The 21,315-nt window shown below is 43.6% G+C and overlaps 1 protein-coding gene across 5 annotated transcripts in view; it reads right to left on the reverse strand.

Annotated features, from left to right (window-relative positions):
- The window catches only part of Slc8a3 (solute carrier family 8 member A3), a 133,003-nt gene that overhangs the window by 98,939 nt on the left and 12,749 nt on the right, over window positions 1-21,315 (reverse strand). For all 5 annotated transcript variants that reach the window (XM_029540810.1, XM_029540809.1, XM_029540808.1 and 2 more), the window contains exon 2: window positions 13,741-15,585. In XM_029540810.1, the coding sequence (XP_029396670.1) occupies window positions 13,741-15,524 (1,784 nt within the window). In that variant the 5' untranslated portion in view covers window positions 15,525-15,585. The remainder of the gene's footprint in view (window positions 1-13,740; window positions 15,586-21,315) is intronic.

The following is a 21,315-nucleotide window of genomic DNA, read 5'->3' on the forward strand; positions in this document are numbered from 1 at the left end:
TCTCTCTCTCTCTCTCTCTCTCTCTCTCTCTCTCTCTCTCATTCATTTCTCAAGATGAAGTTTCTCTGTATAGACCCAGCTGTCTGGAACTGTGTAGACCAGGCTGGTCTCAAATGCACAGATATCCACAGGCCTCTGCCTCCCAAGTGCTGAGATTAAAGGCACGCACTAGTTGCTTTTCTAATTGTACCAGACAAAAGCAACTTAAAAGAGGAAGGGTTTGCTTTGGTTCATGATCTGAGGGGCAATTCCATCATGGTGGAGAAGACATGGTGCAGGAGTATGAAGAACTGGTCACGGTCAGAGAATCAGAGATGAGTGATGATGCCCAACTTGCTTTCTTCTTTGTCCCATGAGGATGGTGCTGCCCACATTCTGGTGGATCTTCCCCCCTTATCAGTTAAAACTCTCTAGAAACACTTCATGGATATACCTAGAGGCAGATAGCCTATGTGAATCTAGAATCAGTCAGGCTGAAAATGAAAATGAACCATCAGAGTCCTCCTACACACCCATCAGCAGAGCCTTCTTTTTGTCACAGACAGTTATGGTTGTCCCTAGGTTACTCATGACATTTTCAGCTTTACCCAAGCCAAGCTCATCTCTTTGCAGAGAAAAGAAGTAACATCTTCATTTTCCAAAAAGCAGGCAAGACACCTGCAGTTCAGGGCCAGCTTCAAGACCTCAAGTAACTCCAGAGATAGTGACTGGAGATTCAGTCCTATTTTCCCACCACAGTTGTAGAGAAAATACTTTTTTAAATCCTCAGATAGGTTCTTGTTACACAGCCCAGGCTAGCGTCAAACTCATAATTCTCCTGCCTCATTACCAACCTTCTGAGTGCTGTGATTATAAGTGTATGCCACCATACTCTACTAGGAAGGGCCTGGTAAACGATGAAAGAACACTCATTCCATGGAAGGAAGCTATAGATTCAGTGTCCCAGGCTTCCACTGTCACGAAGGGTAAGTGAACAGAAATAAGCATGCAGCTCTGGAACACAGTCTGAAGCTGTTGACAGTTGCTGAAGAACTGCGGCACAATTGAAAGACTATGAAGGGATCCAGGATAAGAGGATCAGATGGTAGAAGAAAGGGCCATTATAACTGCTGTCACTAAATAACTAAATGAACCTAGGTATGTGACTTAGACAAAGTGGTCTTTTTATTTTTGGCAATAGCCATCTATTTGCAAACAATAATGGAAGAGCTTTGCAATTGATTAGAGCCTGTCTGTAACAAAGCTGGTGAAAGAGTTCTGGCTTCCTTGGGCCCTAAGGATCAGTGTCCTGAGAGACAGCAAACTCTTCCCCAGGCATCCTTTCTTTCCTCCAATCCAGAGCTGGCAATGTGTATAGCAAAGTGTGGACATGCATTGTACAGTGAATATATACTTCGACTTTGTAGCTGATTGTACAATAGGTAGCGTCAAGCAATTGGATTTTTTTTTTTTCAGGTCTGAAGACTAGACATTCAAAACCAAGGGTGATACCATTCAAGTACTAACTGTTCCTCCTCTGTGCCATAGGCTGTGTGGCTAGCTAGTAGATCCAATCACTGGATAGAGACTGAACCATAAAAAAACTAACCTCATGGATGTGTTAATTCATCATCTGTTCACACTGAATAGATTATTACGAACTGGAGTCTGGTGGGGGAAAGGAGGTCCCCAACTCTGGAGGTACAAACCTTTGCAAACCTCTTCAATTCCTGTTTGCAAATAGATGGCTTTCACCAAAAGTAAAAAGAGTAAGTCACACACCTAAGTTCGTTTACTTACTTAGTGACGGCAGCTATAATGGCCTTCGCTTCCACCATCTGGGGCTTTGGGAGAGGCAACCTTGCCTTGGTCCTTTCCTGTCTATTTCTCTCTCTGCATCCTGGCTACCACAGAGTGAGCATCTTTGCTTTGTCATGTCCTTCCACCACCATGTTCTTTATCACCATCGTTCAGAAACAGTGGACTGGGTTCTATGAACCCGTGAGCTAAGATAAATGTGGTTCCTTGAAGCTGCTTCTCTTAGCTTATTTGCCACAGCGAAGTCAAGTCAAGCTGGCACATGGGTTGATCTCTCTAGAGACTGTAAGGAAGAATCTGATGCATGCTCCTGTCCTAGCCTCTTACGTTTACTGGCAACTGCCCAGGGTCCCTTGTCTGTATCACGTGTATCACTGTTTCTGTTATCACGTGGCCTGCATCTCTGTGTGTCTTCACCTGGCATCTTTATCAGGATCCCAGTATAATCTTGTCATAACTGACTTCCCAAGACCCGACTTCCAAATAAGGTTTCCTTCCAAGCTTCTGCATGAATGTGAATTTGAAAGGGGCACATACGACTGAACTTAGCACAGCTTACTACTGGCGCGTTGGGCAGACCCTCCCCTATTAATAGTGGGGGAAAGAATTTGAATATCTGAAGATGGGAGATAAGGAAACCTAAGCTACCTTCCCGATATGGCAGGGGACATTCGAGCCCTCCGAACGGTGTCCTTGGCAAGGCTGAGAAGCCACCCAACCACCTAAAAGGCCATGAAGAAATGAAGCTGAAGAACAAAGAAAAATCACACAGAAAGCTAAGGCAACTTCCCTGTCAGCTTAAGACAAAGCAGGTATCCTTTCCACCTCGAATTCCTAGGTCAAGGCTGCCAAGGACTCTGTCCGTATTACACTGTCTCTCTCCAAGCTGACAGAAAAACGGGCAAAAAGCCTTTTGCTTTCTTTCTTCTTCCAAACCCTAATTGGACTGAAGAGAACCAAGGGGAAGAGCATGAAGACCATAGGAAGAGCACGAGGTTCTTCTTCTCTCTTCACTGCCAACAAGAACAACTCTGAGCAGTGTAGTTCAGGATGAGGCACAAAGCATGACTGAGAAAACCTGTGTCCTTCTGGGGACAGAGACATTCTGATGGTAGGATTCAGGGACAGCCAGGAAGCGCTACATGGAATTGAGTCCAATCTGGCCCAAGCAGATAAGCTCCCTCCCAGGGAAAGAATGGGGTCTGGGCAGAGGGACAGGGCAGCTCCCTATGCAGTGGCAAGGGGCTATCATTACATGGCCCAGATAGGACAGAACTATATGCTCCCTGATGGATATGCTTAATTGATTTCTCAGGGTGTCTCTTGAGATTCAAAGGTAACTAGTGCTCAGAGGTAGCCAAGTGGTACAGACACTGTCCTTCTAAAGAGCTGGTGGCAGACAGGTATCCCGGCTGTGCGGGAGTTAGTTTGGGAATGCCAGTGTCCAGACAGTTCTGTGGTTCTTGCTGCGGCTGGGAGAGGAAGAGGTAAAGGATAGAAAGTGGAGATTGGTGAGGTGCTCCCTGACCCTCATGCCCAAGAACAATATCCAATCAATGGCCTCCCTGAGCTTTCTGCAACCTCCAAGTGGTATGTAGACAGAAGATGAGCCAGGAATCTACTCAAGAACTCGCCCATCCCTCTACTCAGCTATTCACTTGTTCCAGAGACATCAATTTCCTCTTTGTGCTACATATATGTGCTAGCATCCTGCTAGCCATATAGGTTAGAACCAGGTGCTGTTGTGGTCAAGAATGTGGACTGGATGAGGACTACTTGCCCCGAAGCCAGCATCTTCTTATGTCTGTCTATGCTACCCTGAGCCCAGGTCAATTAGTCATTCTTTCTAATAAGTTCTAAATCAATTGAAGAATGGAGCATGTGAGAACAACACCAAAACAAATCTGACAGAGGGAGGTTTGCTTCTGTTTCACCTCAGCCTTTGGTGGTTCCTTTGTATGGAAGAGGTAAGTACTGCACATAATCATGTTCCAACCAGACCATGGCCTCCCTGAGGACATGGACCATCTGTTCTCATTGCTCAGCCACAAGTATGAGCTCTCCAAAGGCCTGCCGACTACACATTAAGTAACTGACACCACTCTCTGACCTCCATTTTTTGTTGCTCCTAGCCTCATGGATATGGAGGGCTATCATAGGCTCTCCTGGGGTTATACCTGATCCACAGCCACTCCCCCTTGTTTTCAATTCTCTCTAGTCCTTGGTCCTGGCAGCCTTCAGTCACAATAGTGGAAACTATATCAAAGAACAAAAGCAAAAACCCAAACAAGACAAAACCACCACCACCACCACCAACAACAACAACAACAATAAAGAAGAAGAAAAACAAAATCCTGGGTCTGACTGCAAGGTCCTTTCCTCAGTTTCCTTCTCTGTCAGTAGGATGGCATGATAAAAGGATAAATCAAGAAACCTCAATGGAGGTTTCTTGCCCAAGTGATTGGGCAAGTGTGGGAATTGAATCAAGGTTATGAATCCAGATTCCTCAGCTAAGTGTTACAACATCTATTTGGGACCTACCTAATTCCGTAGGCTCAGTTGTTCTGGAATTAAAAGAATAATAAACCATCAGTGTACCTGTCTGTTTTGATGCAAAAAAAAAAAAAACCCACTGTTTTTTATTATTGAAGTTCAGTAATATAGCTTGAAATTTGGTCTGGTTATCTGCCCAGAATGCCAGAATTGCCCCCATCCCGAAATTACTTTAGGTATGCAGCAACTCTGACTATTAAAAAAAAATGAGAGGCTGAGGAGAGAGCTCAGTGAGTTGCAAGCATGAAGATGTGAGTTTAACTCCCCAGCACCCACAGGAAAAGCTGGGCATGCCTGGACATGCCTATAACCCCAGCATCCGTGCAGGGCTATGGAGATAGATGGATCCCAGGGTTGTGCTGACCAGCCAACCTAACTAGGATGCTGAGGGCTTAGTTCAGTGAGAGATCCTGTCTCAAGGAAACAAAGTGGAGCGCAATAGAGAAAGACAGGAGCCCAAGGCCTGCTCTAGTCTCAGCACACACACACCTGCACACACTCACAGGCCTGCAACAGACAACAGCAACACACACACACACACACACACACACACACACAGACAGAATCAGAGAGAGAGAGATAGGCACACTCTTAGTCTTCTCTATGTGTGATAAAGGAAAAGTGGTGTTTTCCTTTTAAACTGGTTCCAGCTTAATGACTTTATTGTAATACTAAGATATGTGCTACAACAGAAGGAATATGTGTTCAGAATCTGGGACAATCTACCCAATCTCAACAAAGCAAATAGTTACATTAATGATATCGCAAAGTCCTTATTTTTTTAAAAAAGTGGACTTTTATGTTGTTATACAAATAACTGGACTTTTATTGCATAAGCACAGTAGCAGGAGCAATAATGAATTTTCCTAGAGTTGTGAACTCCAATGGTAAGGCCCAGGAACCAACAGTCTTCTCACTTTCTCTATAACATTCTGATCTCTCTATAGGGTGACCACATCAGAGCTGCTTTAAAGTACCAGCACCTACTATTTTCAAAACATTGACATCCATCAATTCATCTGGCAATCAGCACGTGACCTCAGCCATTCCATTCTCTCCTCAACCCCCAAGGTAGACACTGTAGATACAACAGTCCACAAAAGTTAATTAAAATGTCATCCCTCTCTGCTTTTAACTCATCATAATAACACCAGTTATGTTTTGCTATCCTGCATAAAACGATAATCATTAGTTACCAGCTAAGAATATCCTAGAACACAGGTCGCACAGAGAAATGGCAGATGGTTTAAAACAAACAAGCAAACAAACCTATGATAGAAGTAATTTAGCAAACATTGGTCTACTTTATGAAACCTGGTGTGTTAGGAGGGGATCTAGAAGAGTCTAATCTTATTTTTAAAAGCTGTGTACTTCACGTGTCCAATGGGAACTCATGGTTCTGTGGATTCACGAAATGAATAGAAAGTTCTGTGTTATGAAGGACGAAGAAGAGAGAGGCATTGAGGGAAAAAATAGTCATTTTACATTAACACATCTCAAGGAGAGGCAGGCTCTTACTTGATCTATCTCATGAGGTTCTCTACTACTTCCATAGGACTGGAGTATATGGCCTGCTCTTCTCATATCTACTGTTGAGCACAGGTATTACCTCACAGATCCTTCTTATGCCCACTGGGACAGCCACTACTAATTGCCCAGAGGCAACTCTAAGGGGGGGTGTGTGTCCTATTTTCCTCTACATCCCTGGACACCTGGTAGAAACACACACTGTGCCACTTGTAAAGAATAGATCCCAAGAGTTCCAGGAAAGACCTCAAGCTCCAACTCTGCAGATAAAGAATGCTAATGCTGCTGTCCAGCAGAAATCAGGTAGAGAGGAAGAGGTGCATGGAACCACTCTGGCTTGATCTGAAACACAGGCAGCACTGAAAACTCAGACCGGAGAGGAGCTTTTGAAGTTACTCAGTCTCACATAATATAACTGAAAACAAGACAGAACTCTCAGATGATGCCACTCTCCCAGAGAGGGCAGATCAGTAAGGGGAGAAGTGACCCTGGTAGCCTTGAGAGCTGTATCACTCAGCATTGCACACCGGGAATGGTCACTGTTGTTCTGGCCAGCTTAATGCTAGCTCTGGCATCTGCTGTCAGTGGGATACGTTGCTTGGGTCTGGGAGTGCCCCTTTTTCTAGCCAACTGCCACAACATAGACCACCGTGACTTTAAGGCTCTACTACAGAGCTTATACACTGTTCCAGTTTAGAGGGTACAGGGAGTCTTGCCTGAGACTCTCTTCTAAATAGCACTACCCACAACCTACTGATACAACTGTTTAGATCATTTATGGAATTTTCATGGCAACTTCGTATCTCCACTCCATTATCCAGTTATAGAGGTTAGCTGGGGTGGGGGTCAGGGATGGGGTGGGGAGAAAGGACTTGACAACAAAAGTATGGGTGGCTAGGAGCTTTTTACATGGTCATATTTAAAACAAAACAAAACAAAACAACAACAACAACAACAAGATCAGTCCCCTCTAGAGAACTTGACCATTAAGTCTGGAAAGAGTTGTCCAGGTTGGGGAAGAGGGCTGCAAATACACCCAGAGAGAAGACTGTTGATCTGTCAGGCTCTACAGCAAGCTGGAAGGAATAAATGCAATTGCCAAGATGGCAAGAAACAGAGATGCCAGGAGACTGAGGCCTCAGGCTCAGGAGGACATATATCACGATGAGCAGGCCATCCTTCTTGCTGCTTCAGGCCCTTTCTCATGGCTTTCTGGTATCAGCTCTCATCTCTGCTGGATCTTTATGATGAAATCTTTCTGTCTCACCTAGAGACAAGCAAATCGTTCATGGTGAAGGAGGAAGGTGCACCGTCATGAGGGCTTTGTTTCCTGGGAGACATCCATCTTCTTGGTGCTATCAAGCAGTTAGTGTCACCATCCAAGCGACAGGCTTTTTTAAGGGATATTTTTTTTCCAGCTCCTTCTAGCTTACTCGAAGTCATAGATAAGAGAGAGGACAGAAGGCAACCCAGTGAGGAGGCCAGCACCGAGGAGGGGGGGGGGGAGCACAGAAAGAGAGATCAGATTGGAAGAACACAGCGACTGAAGGTGCTCCTGGGGAAGGTGTTGGGCATAGAGATACCATGGCAGAGGTCTGCTAACCCTGGAGCATCATCTTCAACTAAGAAAGAGCGGCTGTCGCAGGGGACGCTTATTGGAAAGAACAAGCATAAGAAAGTATCCTCCAAATGCACATTAACATACCAGAGGGAGGCAAAGGGAGCCAGTGTGAGGGTATACAGCCGAGGCAATCGGTAACTGTCTTGCTGAGGTAGCTGTCATGCTGTTGACAGCATGACTTCTGAGTCACCACAGTCCAGAAAAAGAAGGTTAGAGACAGTAGTGGGCCCAGTGAATGTTACAAAGGATACACAAGGAGAAACTTAAAAAGTAGACAAGTCAAGGCCAACATGTCTAGGGGAATTGGACGACTAGAGAGAGGTAGTGATAGTCTGTTCTATGGCCAGATTTCCCATACTTGGTGTATTAAGTTACTGTCAGGATGACACCTAGAGAAAGCCGAGTGAAGGACTCGCTGCAGCATCATCTGGATCATCATCTGGATCATGAATAAGTGCTTCTTTAGGGGGTTCGAGATAACCCTGACTGGAACAGGACTGGGTTCATGCAAGGGCGGATTATCCATCATGTAGCTATAGGCACTGACCTGTGCAAGGGAGGGTGCCAAGTCAATGGCTGACCTCGAATACATACCAGTACAGACTGATTAGCATGTTTTTAGAAAAATGAAAAATTTCCAGAATAAGTTTTATTTTTAGTTTTAAATTCTTCTTTAATTTGGGTAAGTTTGTTTATGTTAGCAAATAAAACAAGGGGTCCCGTTGTGACATTTTCATACATATAGAACATGATTGTATTTTTCCCAGATTTGTCAGCCCAGAGCCATCTCTCAACCCTCCTCAAAACTTCGGTTGGCTCTGTTCTCTCCTCACTTTCACAATACTGACTTCTTTGTATACGCTGTGTGTGCTGGAGGTAAGAACATGATGCCTATGAATGACATTCTCAGTGCCTGAGAATATTTATGTGATGCTAACTGGCAAAATCCTCAAAGCATCCAATTCTTGCAAAAAGGTCTTCAATGGCATAGAATCTATGTATGTGAGGCTTGCTGTAGTTGAGAATCAAACAATCTATATTCAGCTATCAAGTACATAACTACTGGCATTGTGCCAGGACTTTAGACTGTATTGGGAAGTACAGCTTAATTCCACATTAAAAAAAAAAAAAGTAAGAAGAAGACAACATCTTCAATAATCAGTCTGCTGCCTTCAATAATCAGTTTTCATGGGCCTGGGGGAAACTGAGCCAAAGGTGTGCATACATGGTCTAGGAGTATGATGGGAAGACCGGACCAAGAAGACTCCCCAATCACTGGCCTGGCTTTGTTTAGCATCCCTTGCCTTTATTCTTGGGAATGAGTGAGGAAACTTTGACTTTAGGAGTCAGAAGAGTCCAGAGTAGACAAGCTTTTATTAAAATGCAGAAACTCCATTGGCTCAGGATCTTCCTCCCTGAACAGTTTCAAGGTGAGCTGAGAGATTAAAAATAGCCCATGCTATATTAGTATCCTTAGTTAAGACATTAGTCACATAATACTCCAAGACTTGCACTCTCAAAACAACCTTCACATCCAAATTGTCATATTCTTTGCACAACTAACATTTTACTGATGAATAAAAATAAAGCGGAGATGCCAAAGCAGAAGGGGACATTAACGTGGCAGCTTCTAACATCCTTTGCATTCCCAGCTTCTGTCCCATCTAATGTGATATTTCCATCGTATCCGATGTGATATTGGGAACTGCCTTCACTCTTTGAGTTCAGCTTTATAATTTATAAAATGAAAGGTCAAATATCTTCCAGCTTTAACATATAATTTGGTTGGAACATGTATGGCACATCCAATACTGTGCTCTTCCTTGAAGGAGGCCTCTGCTACTCAATTATAGTAGATCCTGCTATTTGCACATTTGACTATTCCCAGAGGAGCCCCCTGACCCCTGCAAAGGTCTGTGAGTTAGAAAAAGCTGTTATTTTACAGAAGCATGCATGGGCCTTAGACAGATAAGAGTCAATCACTTGTTTAATGAGTAAAATTAGCATGCAAGCAAAACTCGTATCTCCAAGAGGTTTTGTTACTGTTTGCTGTGGACTCAAGTGCTTTATATCATTCTATAGGGATAGGCATAAAACTGGGATTCTCCTGGATCATGAAGATATCAGTAGTATCTATCACAAAATGTCAAGTGCTCATTGTAATACAGGTGTAATATTGTCACACACCAACCAATCCCACTTCCATCACTATTGTGTCCTTAATGAAGGTTCCTTAACATTTGATTGCTGTGTCACACACACACACACACACACACACACACACACACACACACACACACACACGATAGGGATCACTTGTTTCCCCTTTATTAACTCTTTCTCAAATATACCATTCTCCCACGTGTCTGCGTTTGTGTGTACATGTTGATCCTTTCTTCCTAAGAGTGAGATCCTGTAGAGATGAAACGTCAGCTTGTCTTATTTCTCAAGCCTCAGCAGACGCTGAGGTTGCCTACCAATGTACTAACACATAACAAACATTTAGTAAACATTTGTTGAATGACTGAGTGCCTTCTAGGAGAAGGCACTGTGCTAAAGGTGCATTTTTTTTCCTATTTGTATTCTGTACTTACCATTATCTTGCAGGTAGAGAGATAATGTTAATTCTATTGCTTCAACAATAACAACAAAATCTCTAGGACCCATGCAGATGATATGACTATGCAATGTTATACTCCAGGTGAGGGGTGGGTTCATACCCATTTGTCAGATTTCAAGGTTCAGAGTTTTCCATCATACCATGATGTTGCGAATGCCTTAGAGGGGTAAACAAGATACACTCATGGATCTAGCATGTGCACACATGCATTCATGAGTGTGAATGTAGAAGTGCATGTGCTACATGCACATGTGTGAAAGTCAGGAGACAATCTTGGCTGTCTGTCATCATCTTCTACCTTGTCTGAGATAGGATCTCTCTATTGTTTTTCTACTGTGTATGCCAGGCTAGCTTCCCTGCCCACTTCCAGGGATTCAGGAGCCCTGGGATTACAGATGCTTACATTATACACTCATCTTCTGTGTTCTAGAGACTCCAACTCAGATCCTCATACTGGCACAGCAAGCATGCTTACTCATAAGACCATCTCCCCAGTTCCAGTACTCATGATAGAACATGTAACTGGGTAGTACCTACATGACTGTAGTCAACCCAAAAGTTCCAGTATCACCATCCTTAATATGTACTGGGCAAATAATTCTTCCTAAGATCAGTCGGCTCCTGTCCAAGTACCTGAAGGGGTCAAACTCAGCTCCCAGACCGGCTTTGCAATTAGAAAGCCTTATTAGGAATTGAATTGTTGCTATGTTGGGTTTGAAAATTGGAATTGGAAAGTACCCATTCTTGGTTCAATTAAGCAAGTTATTGCTGGGCAGTGGTGGTACATGCCTTTAATTCCAGCACTTGGGAGGCAGAGGCAGGCAGATTTCTGAGTTCAAGGCCAGCCTGGTCTACAGAGTGAGTTCCAGGACAGCCAGGGCTACACAGAGAAACCCTGTCTCGAAAATAACAAAAAACAAACAAACAAAAAAACAAACAAACAAAAGCAAGTTATTTGAAAAGCTGCTTTTGTGGTTTTATCAGGATCTTCATATTTTTTACCTATAAGAAATGCTCTACCCTGATGTGTACTTCCAATAATAATGTTTCAGGAACAAGTGTTCTAGAAGGCAAAAGGTCCTGTCCATCTCAAATATGTCATAAGTTAGGATGAGGACTCTTCACAGTGACCAGAAACTAGCATGCTCTCATTAATTACAGTCACACGGAGATCTAAACAACCGGATCTTCTCAATGGTGTCTCCTGAAAACACTGTTTAGTCCTCACACTGCAGCCACCAACCCTGCTTACTGCACACACCATGGAATCAGAACATCTCCAGGCATTACAATAAGTCCTGTAAGAAAGCTATTTATTACTCCTATTTTACCACAGGGGAGATTACATCATAGGTAATAAAGCTTTTCTTATTCATGTGGTTATGTCAACAGGGAAGTTATACTTCTGATCAAAAGTACTCAGAGTCCATGGTTCTTCTACCACAGAGTACTGTTACCCATGGTTATATACAATTTAAAGCACCATGGGCTTTTAACTTTAAAAGGCTTTTGGCTTGCTATTCTTCAGTAAAGGAAGTCCAAAAGGTCAAGCCATACTGAAATCAACCAGTGGTGTAAAGTGATAGATAGAAAAATAAACTTGCTTGCCAAGGCACATACGCATATATATATATATATATATATATATATATATATAGAGAGAGAGAGAGAGAGAGAGAGAGAGAGTTTTGAGAAAATATAGGCATACTCAGAGACCCTAAGTAGATAACAGGTCATTAAGAAAATGAAGAAATTGGGGGCCAATTTTTTTTTACCTTATCCAAGATAACTTTTTATGACAATGGAAGGTAAATATTGAATGGGAATTTCCCCCAAATCTAGCCAATCACAGGAGATTGTATGGATTTGACATCATCTAATGCCTGAAAATAAACGTTCACATGCCAATAGTACCATAAACATATGTGAAATTTCACTAAGTTCATCTTCCCAGTGAGAGCCTCGCTTTATCTGTATGCATGAGTACTTTCCCTAGAGCATATAGAAATAGCTAGTATTCTCTGGAAGGCATAAGTTCTTATGCTAACAAATGATTATCTTTCCCAGAAAAAAAAAATGACTGAACAGTGTTCTAACAAATCAATTTGTTGACAGTTTTTTCCTTTCAGGAGGCAGGATCTCCAACCCTATTCTTTTAGCAAGTGAGACTATGACCCACACTCAATGCCTACATTTGGGTTCAGAAGATTTTAGAGCAAAACAGAAGTATATGACAATCTCTCCTGTCTCCAGGCAAGGAACATATTGTTATTTTTACTTTTTATATGTCAGGGTTTCCTTTCAGAATTACTAAGTGACTTGTCCAAAATTAGAAGAGATTAGAAAATACAGCAATAGAATCCCTTGGGTCATCCAGCTGTTCCCAGAAGAACCAAGACTTTTAGAGTGCTGTCCCATGGTTGGACTCCTGAAGAAATGCTTCAATAACATTCTTTTCTGGGGCCTATGGACATTCCCCAACCCCCTTTTCCAGGAGTTCCTTCCCTCCCTTCTCTTCTGTTTTCTGAATGACTCAATGCCCCACAAGTAGAAGCTACAGGTTCATGAAACAGTTTTCATCCTCCTTTCTCTTCTTCACACCATCTCCTGCCTATAGAACAACAGGTATCCCGAGATGGGCCCCTTTCTCATTGGCATCCTCCTAAGCTTCCTTGAAAAGCTGACCCTACCATAAGCTAAGAAAGCCATTCTTCCCACCTCCACCACGCTATCTATACAAGTTGAGAACAGAATGCCCATTTGCAAGAAGGGTCAGTGAGGAGGGATGACCGAAGCATGGTCTCTTGGGTTCTGATGGGCTGAATGGAGCAACGAGTGGTGAAATAACTCAGAGCAGCTCTAAACTGTGAAAAAGAAGATGTGTTTCTCCCACAAATCTCCCTCACTGCATAGCCAAAAGTTGGAGCTTCTACTTTAGCCAAAAGGCAAAAGACAGTGGTCCTCAGTGCTCTCCTTCTCCACGACACTTGCAGTTCTCTGGTCATATTGACTTGCCTCACCTGGGTTAGACAAGCCTTGTTCCACGAAATAGTGTATTTAGAGACATTGCCAAATTTTAATCACTTTTTCCAATCTCTAAGTGGGATGAGCAGTGTCTGGAACCTGGCTATGCAACACACCTGCAATGTGGTACTGAGGGGAAGTAAACCCGTGCCAGTTGTTATCTTAAGGATATGATATGACCAGATTATTATCGTCCTGAAATAGTAAGTTTCCAAACTCATAGCCTTTGGTATGGAAAAGGGAGGAAGGAGAAGTCTGTGTATTTCCCAGCTCTTGTTTAGTCATAAGCATTCTTCCAGATCTTATAGAACCTTCTGACACCACACAACTCTACTGCCCATCATTTTAAATGTCAATAGTCAAAACACTCTGTGTCCTTAGATCTGAACAAACCATCCAGAAACAATTGAGAAAGAGAAAACTGAAGGAGGAAGCAGGGCCTGTCCAGTAGTGTCTGCTGATCCCTCATACCTGTGATGAAAGCAAAGTTTGGGGTTAACACAAATACAAAGGGAGCACTGTAAGGAGCAATACTAAGGCACAGAGAGAGATGAGGCGGGCTGGCTATGGAGGAATGAAATACAGGAAAGTTACTTACACTGTTTCATCATTCTTGAACTCCAGCTCCCCATATGTATCTTCAAAGTCCTCACCACCACCCTTGGCTGTCCCTTCTACTGTCCTAAAAGGGACGATGACTGTGCCCCTGGCACCTGATGTCCTCAAAACCTTGACTTCCATAACACCAACACTTTCACTGACATGAATGGTATCGCATTCAAAAGTGAAAATTCCTGCATGGTCATCATCCAAGATGGTTACTGTGGCCACACAAGGGGAGGCCAGGACAGCCCGCGGCAAAGGAAGACTATTGAGTATTGCTGGGAGCATCCCTTCCTCCAGCTGCTCCTCTTCTACACGGACATTGCTCAGCCTCACAAAGAAGTGTTCATCCTCCTCAAAAATGTCATCATCAATGATGCCCACAGAGAACTCCTTCTGGGTCTCTCCTGGCTTCAGAACCACAGTGCCCTCTGTGAACTCATAGTCCGCCCCTGCGTTGGCAGAGCCGTCTTCTGTTTTGTAGTCCACATACATGGTCTTGGATATATCTCCCCCTTTCCTCACCACAGTCAGGAGGACAGCTCCACAGTTCTCCAGGCACTGATAAGAACATGGGTCAAAGAAGACCTTAGAGGCAAAGTCCTCGGGCTCATCAGTATGCACCTCGCTCATGCTGGAGGTCTTCTTGGCTTGCTCTGCCGCGTGCTTCTTAAGTATATTGCCTGCACCAGTCATCATCCGGGTGGCTTGGATGCGGTAGAAAGCACGGCTCTTCTGTTGGTGGGAAAGAGCATAGTAATTGGCCATCTCCACCAGCTGATCTAAGTCCTTTTCTGGGTGTTTTTGTTTCAGATCCTTTAGAATCCGGATCATTTCCCTGCGAGATTCATCTACCTCCTTTCCTTCCAAGGGTATAAGGTTCCCATCTAGAAAGTGAGAATTCATCATTTTCCCATCCATCTCAATGCCCTTAGGGTGGTCACCCTCTGTCTCAATGATAATTCCTCGGTGTTTATCTGTGCGGTATTTTTTGTGCATGTATTTGTAGAAAAGCAGTCGCTTATCTGCCACCCAAGCCAGCAGGACACACACTGGAAAGAAGAAGAGAGTAAGGAGGCCTTCCCAAACCTGGACCACACCAGGAGAGAAGACTGCCAGGATCATATAGAGCCAAATGTAGGCAAAGATGCTCCAAGCAGCCGTGACGAAGAAGACTCGCAGGTGCTTGATCTTTCGAGTCTCCCCATCTGGGATCACATAGACACAGATGCCAATGATGATGAACATGTTGAAGGCCGCACTGCCAACGATGGTAGATGGTCCCAGATCGCCAGCAATGAACCCGTGGCCACACACCTCAATTAAAGACAGGAGAATCTCTGGAGCAGAAGAGCCCAGGGCCATCAGGGTCAGATTGGAGACAGTTTCATTCCATACCCGAATTGTAGTGGTGCTGGTCTCTCCATTGGGCTTCTTGATGGTCACTTCCCTCTCTTGGGAGGTAATGACTTCAATTGATGCCATGAATCGGTCAGCAATGATAGACACCCCAAGAAACATGTATATCAGGGCCACAAAATAGACAATGACCCTGGCAATCTTGTCCCCAAGGGAAGGGTTCTCTGGATACCAGATTGGCAAGATGACGCCCTCCTTGCAGTCCGATGACCCTGAACAGGATTCATTGTTCTGCCCTGCACTGGGCACATCCCCCGAGTCACCAGCCTCTGCTCGAAGACCATTCAGGAAGAGCACAAAAGTAACCAGCCCAAAATGGAGGAAGGCAGAGGTGAGAGGCTGCAGCCGTAACCACGCCATACACAAGACTTAGGTTCTGGCTCCACCACAGCACCAATGGTCCTCCCGACAGGCCCGAGACCTAGAAAAAAATCAGAGGCAGGAAAAGGCATGAGAAAAAAATAGGGGCAACAATTGGCAGGTTCCCACCAACACAAATGGATGGTTCACCTCGATTGACATATGGCACTGACATATGGAGCCGTCTCTCACTTGGAAAATAGATGTCAATGGGAGACACAAATAGCTTCTCTGTCCTCAAAAACCATCTGGTAGAGATTCAGTTGAAGAATGGTTTGAAATAGCTGGCAAGACTAGGGATGGAAATCCAAGTGATACCTCCTAGTCCTGAGTTGTAGCTCCACTCATCCCTAGAATCTACTTAAAATAGATGCTTATTCCCCATCTTCCTTCTCATTTGCACTGTTGCTAGAACTTTGAGTCTTCTTTGCCCTGCGTTCTTAACTCACGAACCTTGCACAACTCAGGTTTGCAAGCATCTGTGCTGAGTTGAGCATGTTATTCATGGTCTGGTCCTTGGGATAGCACACCTTACTCTGGGCGTGGTTGAGCTCTTGTGAGTGAAAGCTCCTTCCTCAAATATGAAACTTCTAGAGGCAGCCAGGAGTTCTGAGGATTCCTGTGAAAAAGAACTGATTTCACAGTGAATGTTGCAATGTGTGCCTCAGACACTGCCCACTGTGCCTTTTGGACCCTCCTCCTGTTAAACCCTGCTTGGAGCAGGTGATCATTCAGCCACTGAACTCCGCATGAAAACATGAAAGGGGCCAGGAAGTAGAAATTGTTACAACTAAAACATGTGAATGGTTCCCATATACAGTTTTTTAAAGACTTGAGGTGAATCTGGGAATTACATAAAGTTTCGTTGGTTGGGCTAGAACCACTGAGCAGTAACTGTACACAGAAGAGACAAGAGGGACATTCATTCTTTTCAGTTGAGGCTACGAGCTTCTGACCATTTGAGGCTATAGGACCTTTCACTTACTGACTCACTCAAACAGAATAGGAGTGGAAACAACCAAGCAGTCTTTTTTTTTATAAGCAAGCTGCCACTTTGCCGTCCACTAGAATCCTATGGAATGTAACTAGCAATGCAGAACCATGGACTTCTGTTTGTGTAGTTCCTTGAAGGTGTCAAGGTCCCTATTGTCCCCACTGGCTGTTCTTTTTCCATTGGTTCTCATTTCTGAAAGCACAGTTCCCCCCACTATCCATTTACTAGTTATTTGTGAGAGATACCAGGTGTCAACCTGTAAACGATCCTCTCCATCCCGCTCTGTAGCCAGTCCAACACTAAGTCCTATCAGCTCTCTTCCGAATCTTAATCACCACCATCGTGGTCCAAGCCACCACGACTCCTTGTCCTGTGTACCTGCTGCAGTAGCCTTCCAACTGAAAGACCCACTTCAACTCTTGCCAGAGACTAAATCTCAATTCTATTTTCCTTGCTCAACTGTAGTACTTCTGGGATTCTGGGACTCGAACTTAAGATCCCACACATGCTAAACAACTCTTCCACTGAGCAATATTCCCAGTCATTAATAACAAACAAACAAAACACACAAAAAAAACAACCAAACAACCGCCCCCCACACAAATAGATTTAAGCATATCACTCCCCTAGTTGAAGCTTTGTCGTTTTCTTGCTCTTGATATAAATCCTTGACTCCCTGCTATGACCAGCCAAGCCTTGCAGAAGCCACCTCTTTCATTATCTTCCCAGTTCATCCCCTGTCACTCTCTCACTACATTTTAACAATGTCCTTCCTTCATTTCACCCTGATTAGGCAAGCTAGCGTCTGCCTCAGAACTTTTGCTCATGCCATTATTCATACTTGAAAGGAGAGTTTCTTCTTTGTACCTTCCAATAACAACAAGGTCCTGTATTAACACTCTCTCTCTCTCTCTCTCTCTCTCTCTCTCTCTCTCTCTCTCTCTCTCTCTCTCTGGAACAAACAATAACTTCTCATTGATAAAAATGGATAGGGTTTGTTTTCTGTTTGTTTGTTTGTTTTTTATTGTCATTTATTCTCATTGGATTATTTCCCTCTATGACATTTTAGATACTTTGGAATTTTATGTTTCTTTTTTTTTTTATTAGATGAATTATGTCTTATCCATAAAGATGAGATGACATAAGAACAGGGTTTAGGTCTCTCCTATTTACTGTGGAATCCTAAGTTGATGTTAGGAGTGTGCAGTAAGCGTGTGCATTTGAAATGAATAAATGTAGCTACCAAAAGAGCTTCCTGAGGGATCAATCAGCCTTTTTCAAAAACTATTTTATGGTCTAAATTATAGCTAATTTCTTTGGAAATATATAAAAATCTCATAGACAAATCATTATTTGATTTTAAAGGTTGTATAGAGTCTCTTTACATTTCTAAAACTCACACTCCGTATCCAGTGCATACTACAAAGGTCTTCCTTTCACGGCACTATGGATTAACTCCCCTTTATACTGCTCAGGAAAGCAGCCAAATGCTGAGGTTCACACTAGTCCAGAAACTGGTCCTCATAACAGTAGCTTGGGGCCTCTGCCTATGGCCTCACCCAGAGGATAAAGAGGTCATGAAATAAGCATGGAGGAGTGGAGTCCTTGAAGATGTTCAGCATCACAGTTTAAAGGTTAAAAGTGGTCTTGAGGGGCTGTAATATGTCCAGAGATCCCAATCACAAGTCTGACACTCATTCGGCCTTGGGAAATGCGGACAAAGGAGGATTTTGGTTTCTTGCCTCTACTTTCAAAACTCCTGACTTAGTGGATTCTCATTCCCATGCAGAAGGAGATGGAGCTAAAGCAGCTTTTGAATCAAGAGCCCACAGCGACAGAAGGTGGCATCCTCAGGTGAGAAAGGACACGGGCATCATAGTGGTAGTTGTCCTGATCAACAGGGGAAAGGCAAGAACTCTTACTTATTCTAAGAATGCAGCCAGAGACTTAAGAAGGGACCTGTAGACAGACACACTGTGGTGCCAGGTTTTCATGGCGAATAAATACCCTGTCCCTGGGCCTTAAGCAGAGGATAGTTTCTTGAGGAACCATGCTGGAGGCAGGAACAAAAGGAAAAGACAGAAAGGCAACTGGCTGGCAAGCAGCTGGCCAGCCTTTGGTGTTGAAGGTAGAAAATACTTTGAGTGCTTACTAACCCTTTCTAGTCCCACCAGGAAATAGATTCTGGCTGTGATATTGTTAGACTGTAAATGTTAGACTACAATGGCTAAGGCAATCATTTTTTTAAAATGCCATTGGTCTAGGTTCAAACACAAACTGAGACAGAGTCTAACCTGCTAGGGTACCTCTTCACCCTCTTAAAGACCCAGACTCAGAAATAGGACTTAACTTGAAAAAGATAATTGCTATTTAAAAGCATTTACTACACACAGCATGCTACCTTTAGTATTTATAAGAACCCTATATAGTTAGCAACATTTTTATTTTTACATTTTTGAAAAAAAGTGAGTCTTTTTAAAGTCATTTACTCAAAGTGTAAGGGGAAAAAAAAACCAAAACATCAAGAGAGTCAAAACACATAGGAAAATGAAATAAAATGTACCATTTTGACCACTCAATTTTACCAAAATGGCCCAGTTTGGTAACTGGTAGATGGGAACATGGATGGCACCAGTCGGCTTCCATTCTGATGTGGACTCAGGAGCCAGTGAGCTAGAGAGCTGCATGACTGTGTCACTGTTCCCACATAGAAGACACTAACCATTTAACAGAGCTTCTGAGTCCCCAGGCTTACAGGGCTATGCCGGCTGCCTGCTCCTGACACCCACCCAAATATTCTTCTTCTCATCATTCGGCTTGACAAATATTGACAAAAGTCTGCGATTTGCCACTACATGCCAGTGGGTAAAATGAGAAATGAGACAGTGTTTGCCCACAAAGGTACACTTGAGTGGGAGTGGAAAGACATGAACATAGACAGCTTTCCTACGGATGCGGATGCGGGGTAAGGGCGGGGTAAGGGCAGAGTGCCGAGGACACTCAGGGAGAGCGCTGAGCCAGCTTGGGATTCAGGGGGGCAGATCTGAAGGAGATGATCCCTGAAATAGGTCTTCAAGCATGAGTGAGCTTTAAAAAAAGAAAGAGAGAAGAAAAGAAAGAAGGAAGAGAAAGGCCAGTTAAAGAGAAAGGTCTAGGCAAAGACATAGAGGCTTGAGGGAGACAGCCAAGTACATGCCTTGGATTACAAAGAACACAATGTGGGGAAGAGGAGCCAGAAGCAGCCAATGGCAGGAGAGAGTACATTCCCTGCGGGGTTTCTACGGTAGACTGAGAAAAGGAGATTTTATCCTAAGACAAGGAAAACCAATGGTGGGATTTTAAACAGGAGAATGACATGGTCTGATTTATATTTAAAAAAAAAAATTCCATTTCCCCCAAACCTTAGGATAGCTGTAGAAGAGTCGTTCACTATACCTTGTAGGAAAGAGCAGATGCAGATGAAAAAGAAACTACGGTCTGTTCAACACAGAGTGACTCTCTGTTCCCACTTGGCTCCCTCAGCAGAATGCATGTCCTGGTTCAGCCCATGACTTCCTGTCTGTTTCCCGGCTGAGTCTCCTAATGTGCTGCCCCACAACCCCCAGGGTCTCCTGCAAGGAGTCTGTGTCCTCAGCAGTGGCTCCTGACATGTTTTAATATCAATGGCAAATTTAATTAAAATCACTGTTCCTCTGCATGTCCAGATCATTAATAAAACAATGCCACTAGGCCAGACTGAACAATTCCCCTCCTGCTAGGCCCTCTCCTTTCTCCAGTGGGAACAGGGCTTAGTAGAGTCACCAGCCTCAGTAGAGTCATTCTGCTTTGTGTCTAAATCTGGGCCCCTGCACAGGCCTCACAGGCAATTTACATTAAAGTTATAGATGCAGTCAGCCTGCACTAGCTCTCACAGGATATCTGGCGCAGACACACTTTAAAGCTTCCAGTGTTTCCTCGACCCACCTTAGGGGAGTAGTGATATTTGTGTAGAGTCCTTGCCTCCAAGCAACACACCCTGAGAAATGCAGCCACTCAACTCCCTACTCTGTCTAGAGAGTATGAGATAAGCTAAAGAGCTTTCATAGACTGGTTGACACAAGAGGACCTGGGTCCGTGGAGGAAAACATGATACTCAATGCTTTTCCTGCATTATTATTTCTCCTAGTCTTCCTAGGAAAGACGGCTTTATCAGATCCATTTTTTGCAGATGGCACATTAGAGCTCAGAAAGACTAAGTAATTTGACCAAGACCACAATTACTAAAGAGAAATGTAGGCATCTGAATTTTGTGAGTCTGCTTCTGGAACTCATGATGTTGGGACCCAGCTTTGGGGATCCTTTTGAGCAAGAACCCAAATAGAACAAAATGAGTCTTTCTGGATGCAGAGGCTTCCCCCACACGCCTGGAGGTTCTGCATGCCTCAAGGAAGCTTGGGACAATAGAAAACCTTGGATTTGAAAGCAGAATGCAAGATTCGTTCCTAGTTGTGTCTCAGTGAACAGGAGACCCTGGAAAGTCCATGGTACTCTCGGGGTAATACCTGAATCATCTATAAAGCTCAGATTGGGTTTGACAGCTTTTATAGTTATTTAACTCAAAGATGCTTTGATCATTGGGAAGGTACACATTTTTTTTTTTAAGATTTATTTATTATTATATGTAAGTACACTGTATCTGTCTTCAGACACACCAGAAGAGGGCATCAGATCTCATTTCAGATGGTTATAAGCCACCATGTGGTTGCTGGGATTTGAACTCAGGATCTTCGGAAGAGCAGTTAGTGCTCTTAACCACTG

This window comes from Mus pahari, chromosome 7, assembly GCF_900095145.1.
Source record: "Mus pahari chromosome 7, PAHARI_EIJ_v1.1, whole genome shotgun sequence".
Classification (NCBI taxonomy): domain Eukaryota; kingdom Metazoa; phylum Chordata; class Mammalia; order Rodentia; family Muridae; genus Mus; species Mus pahari.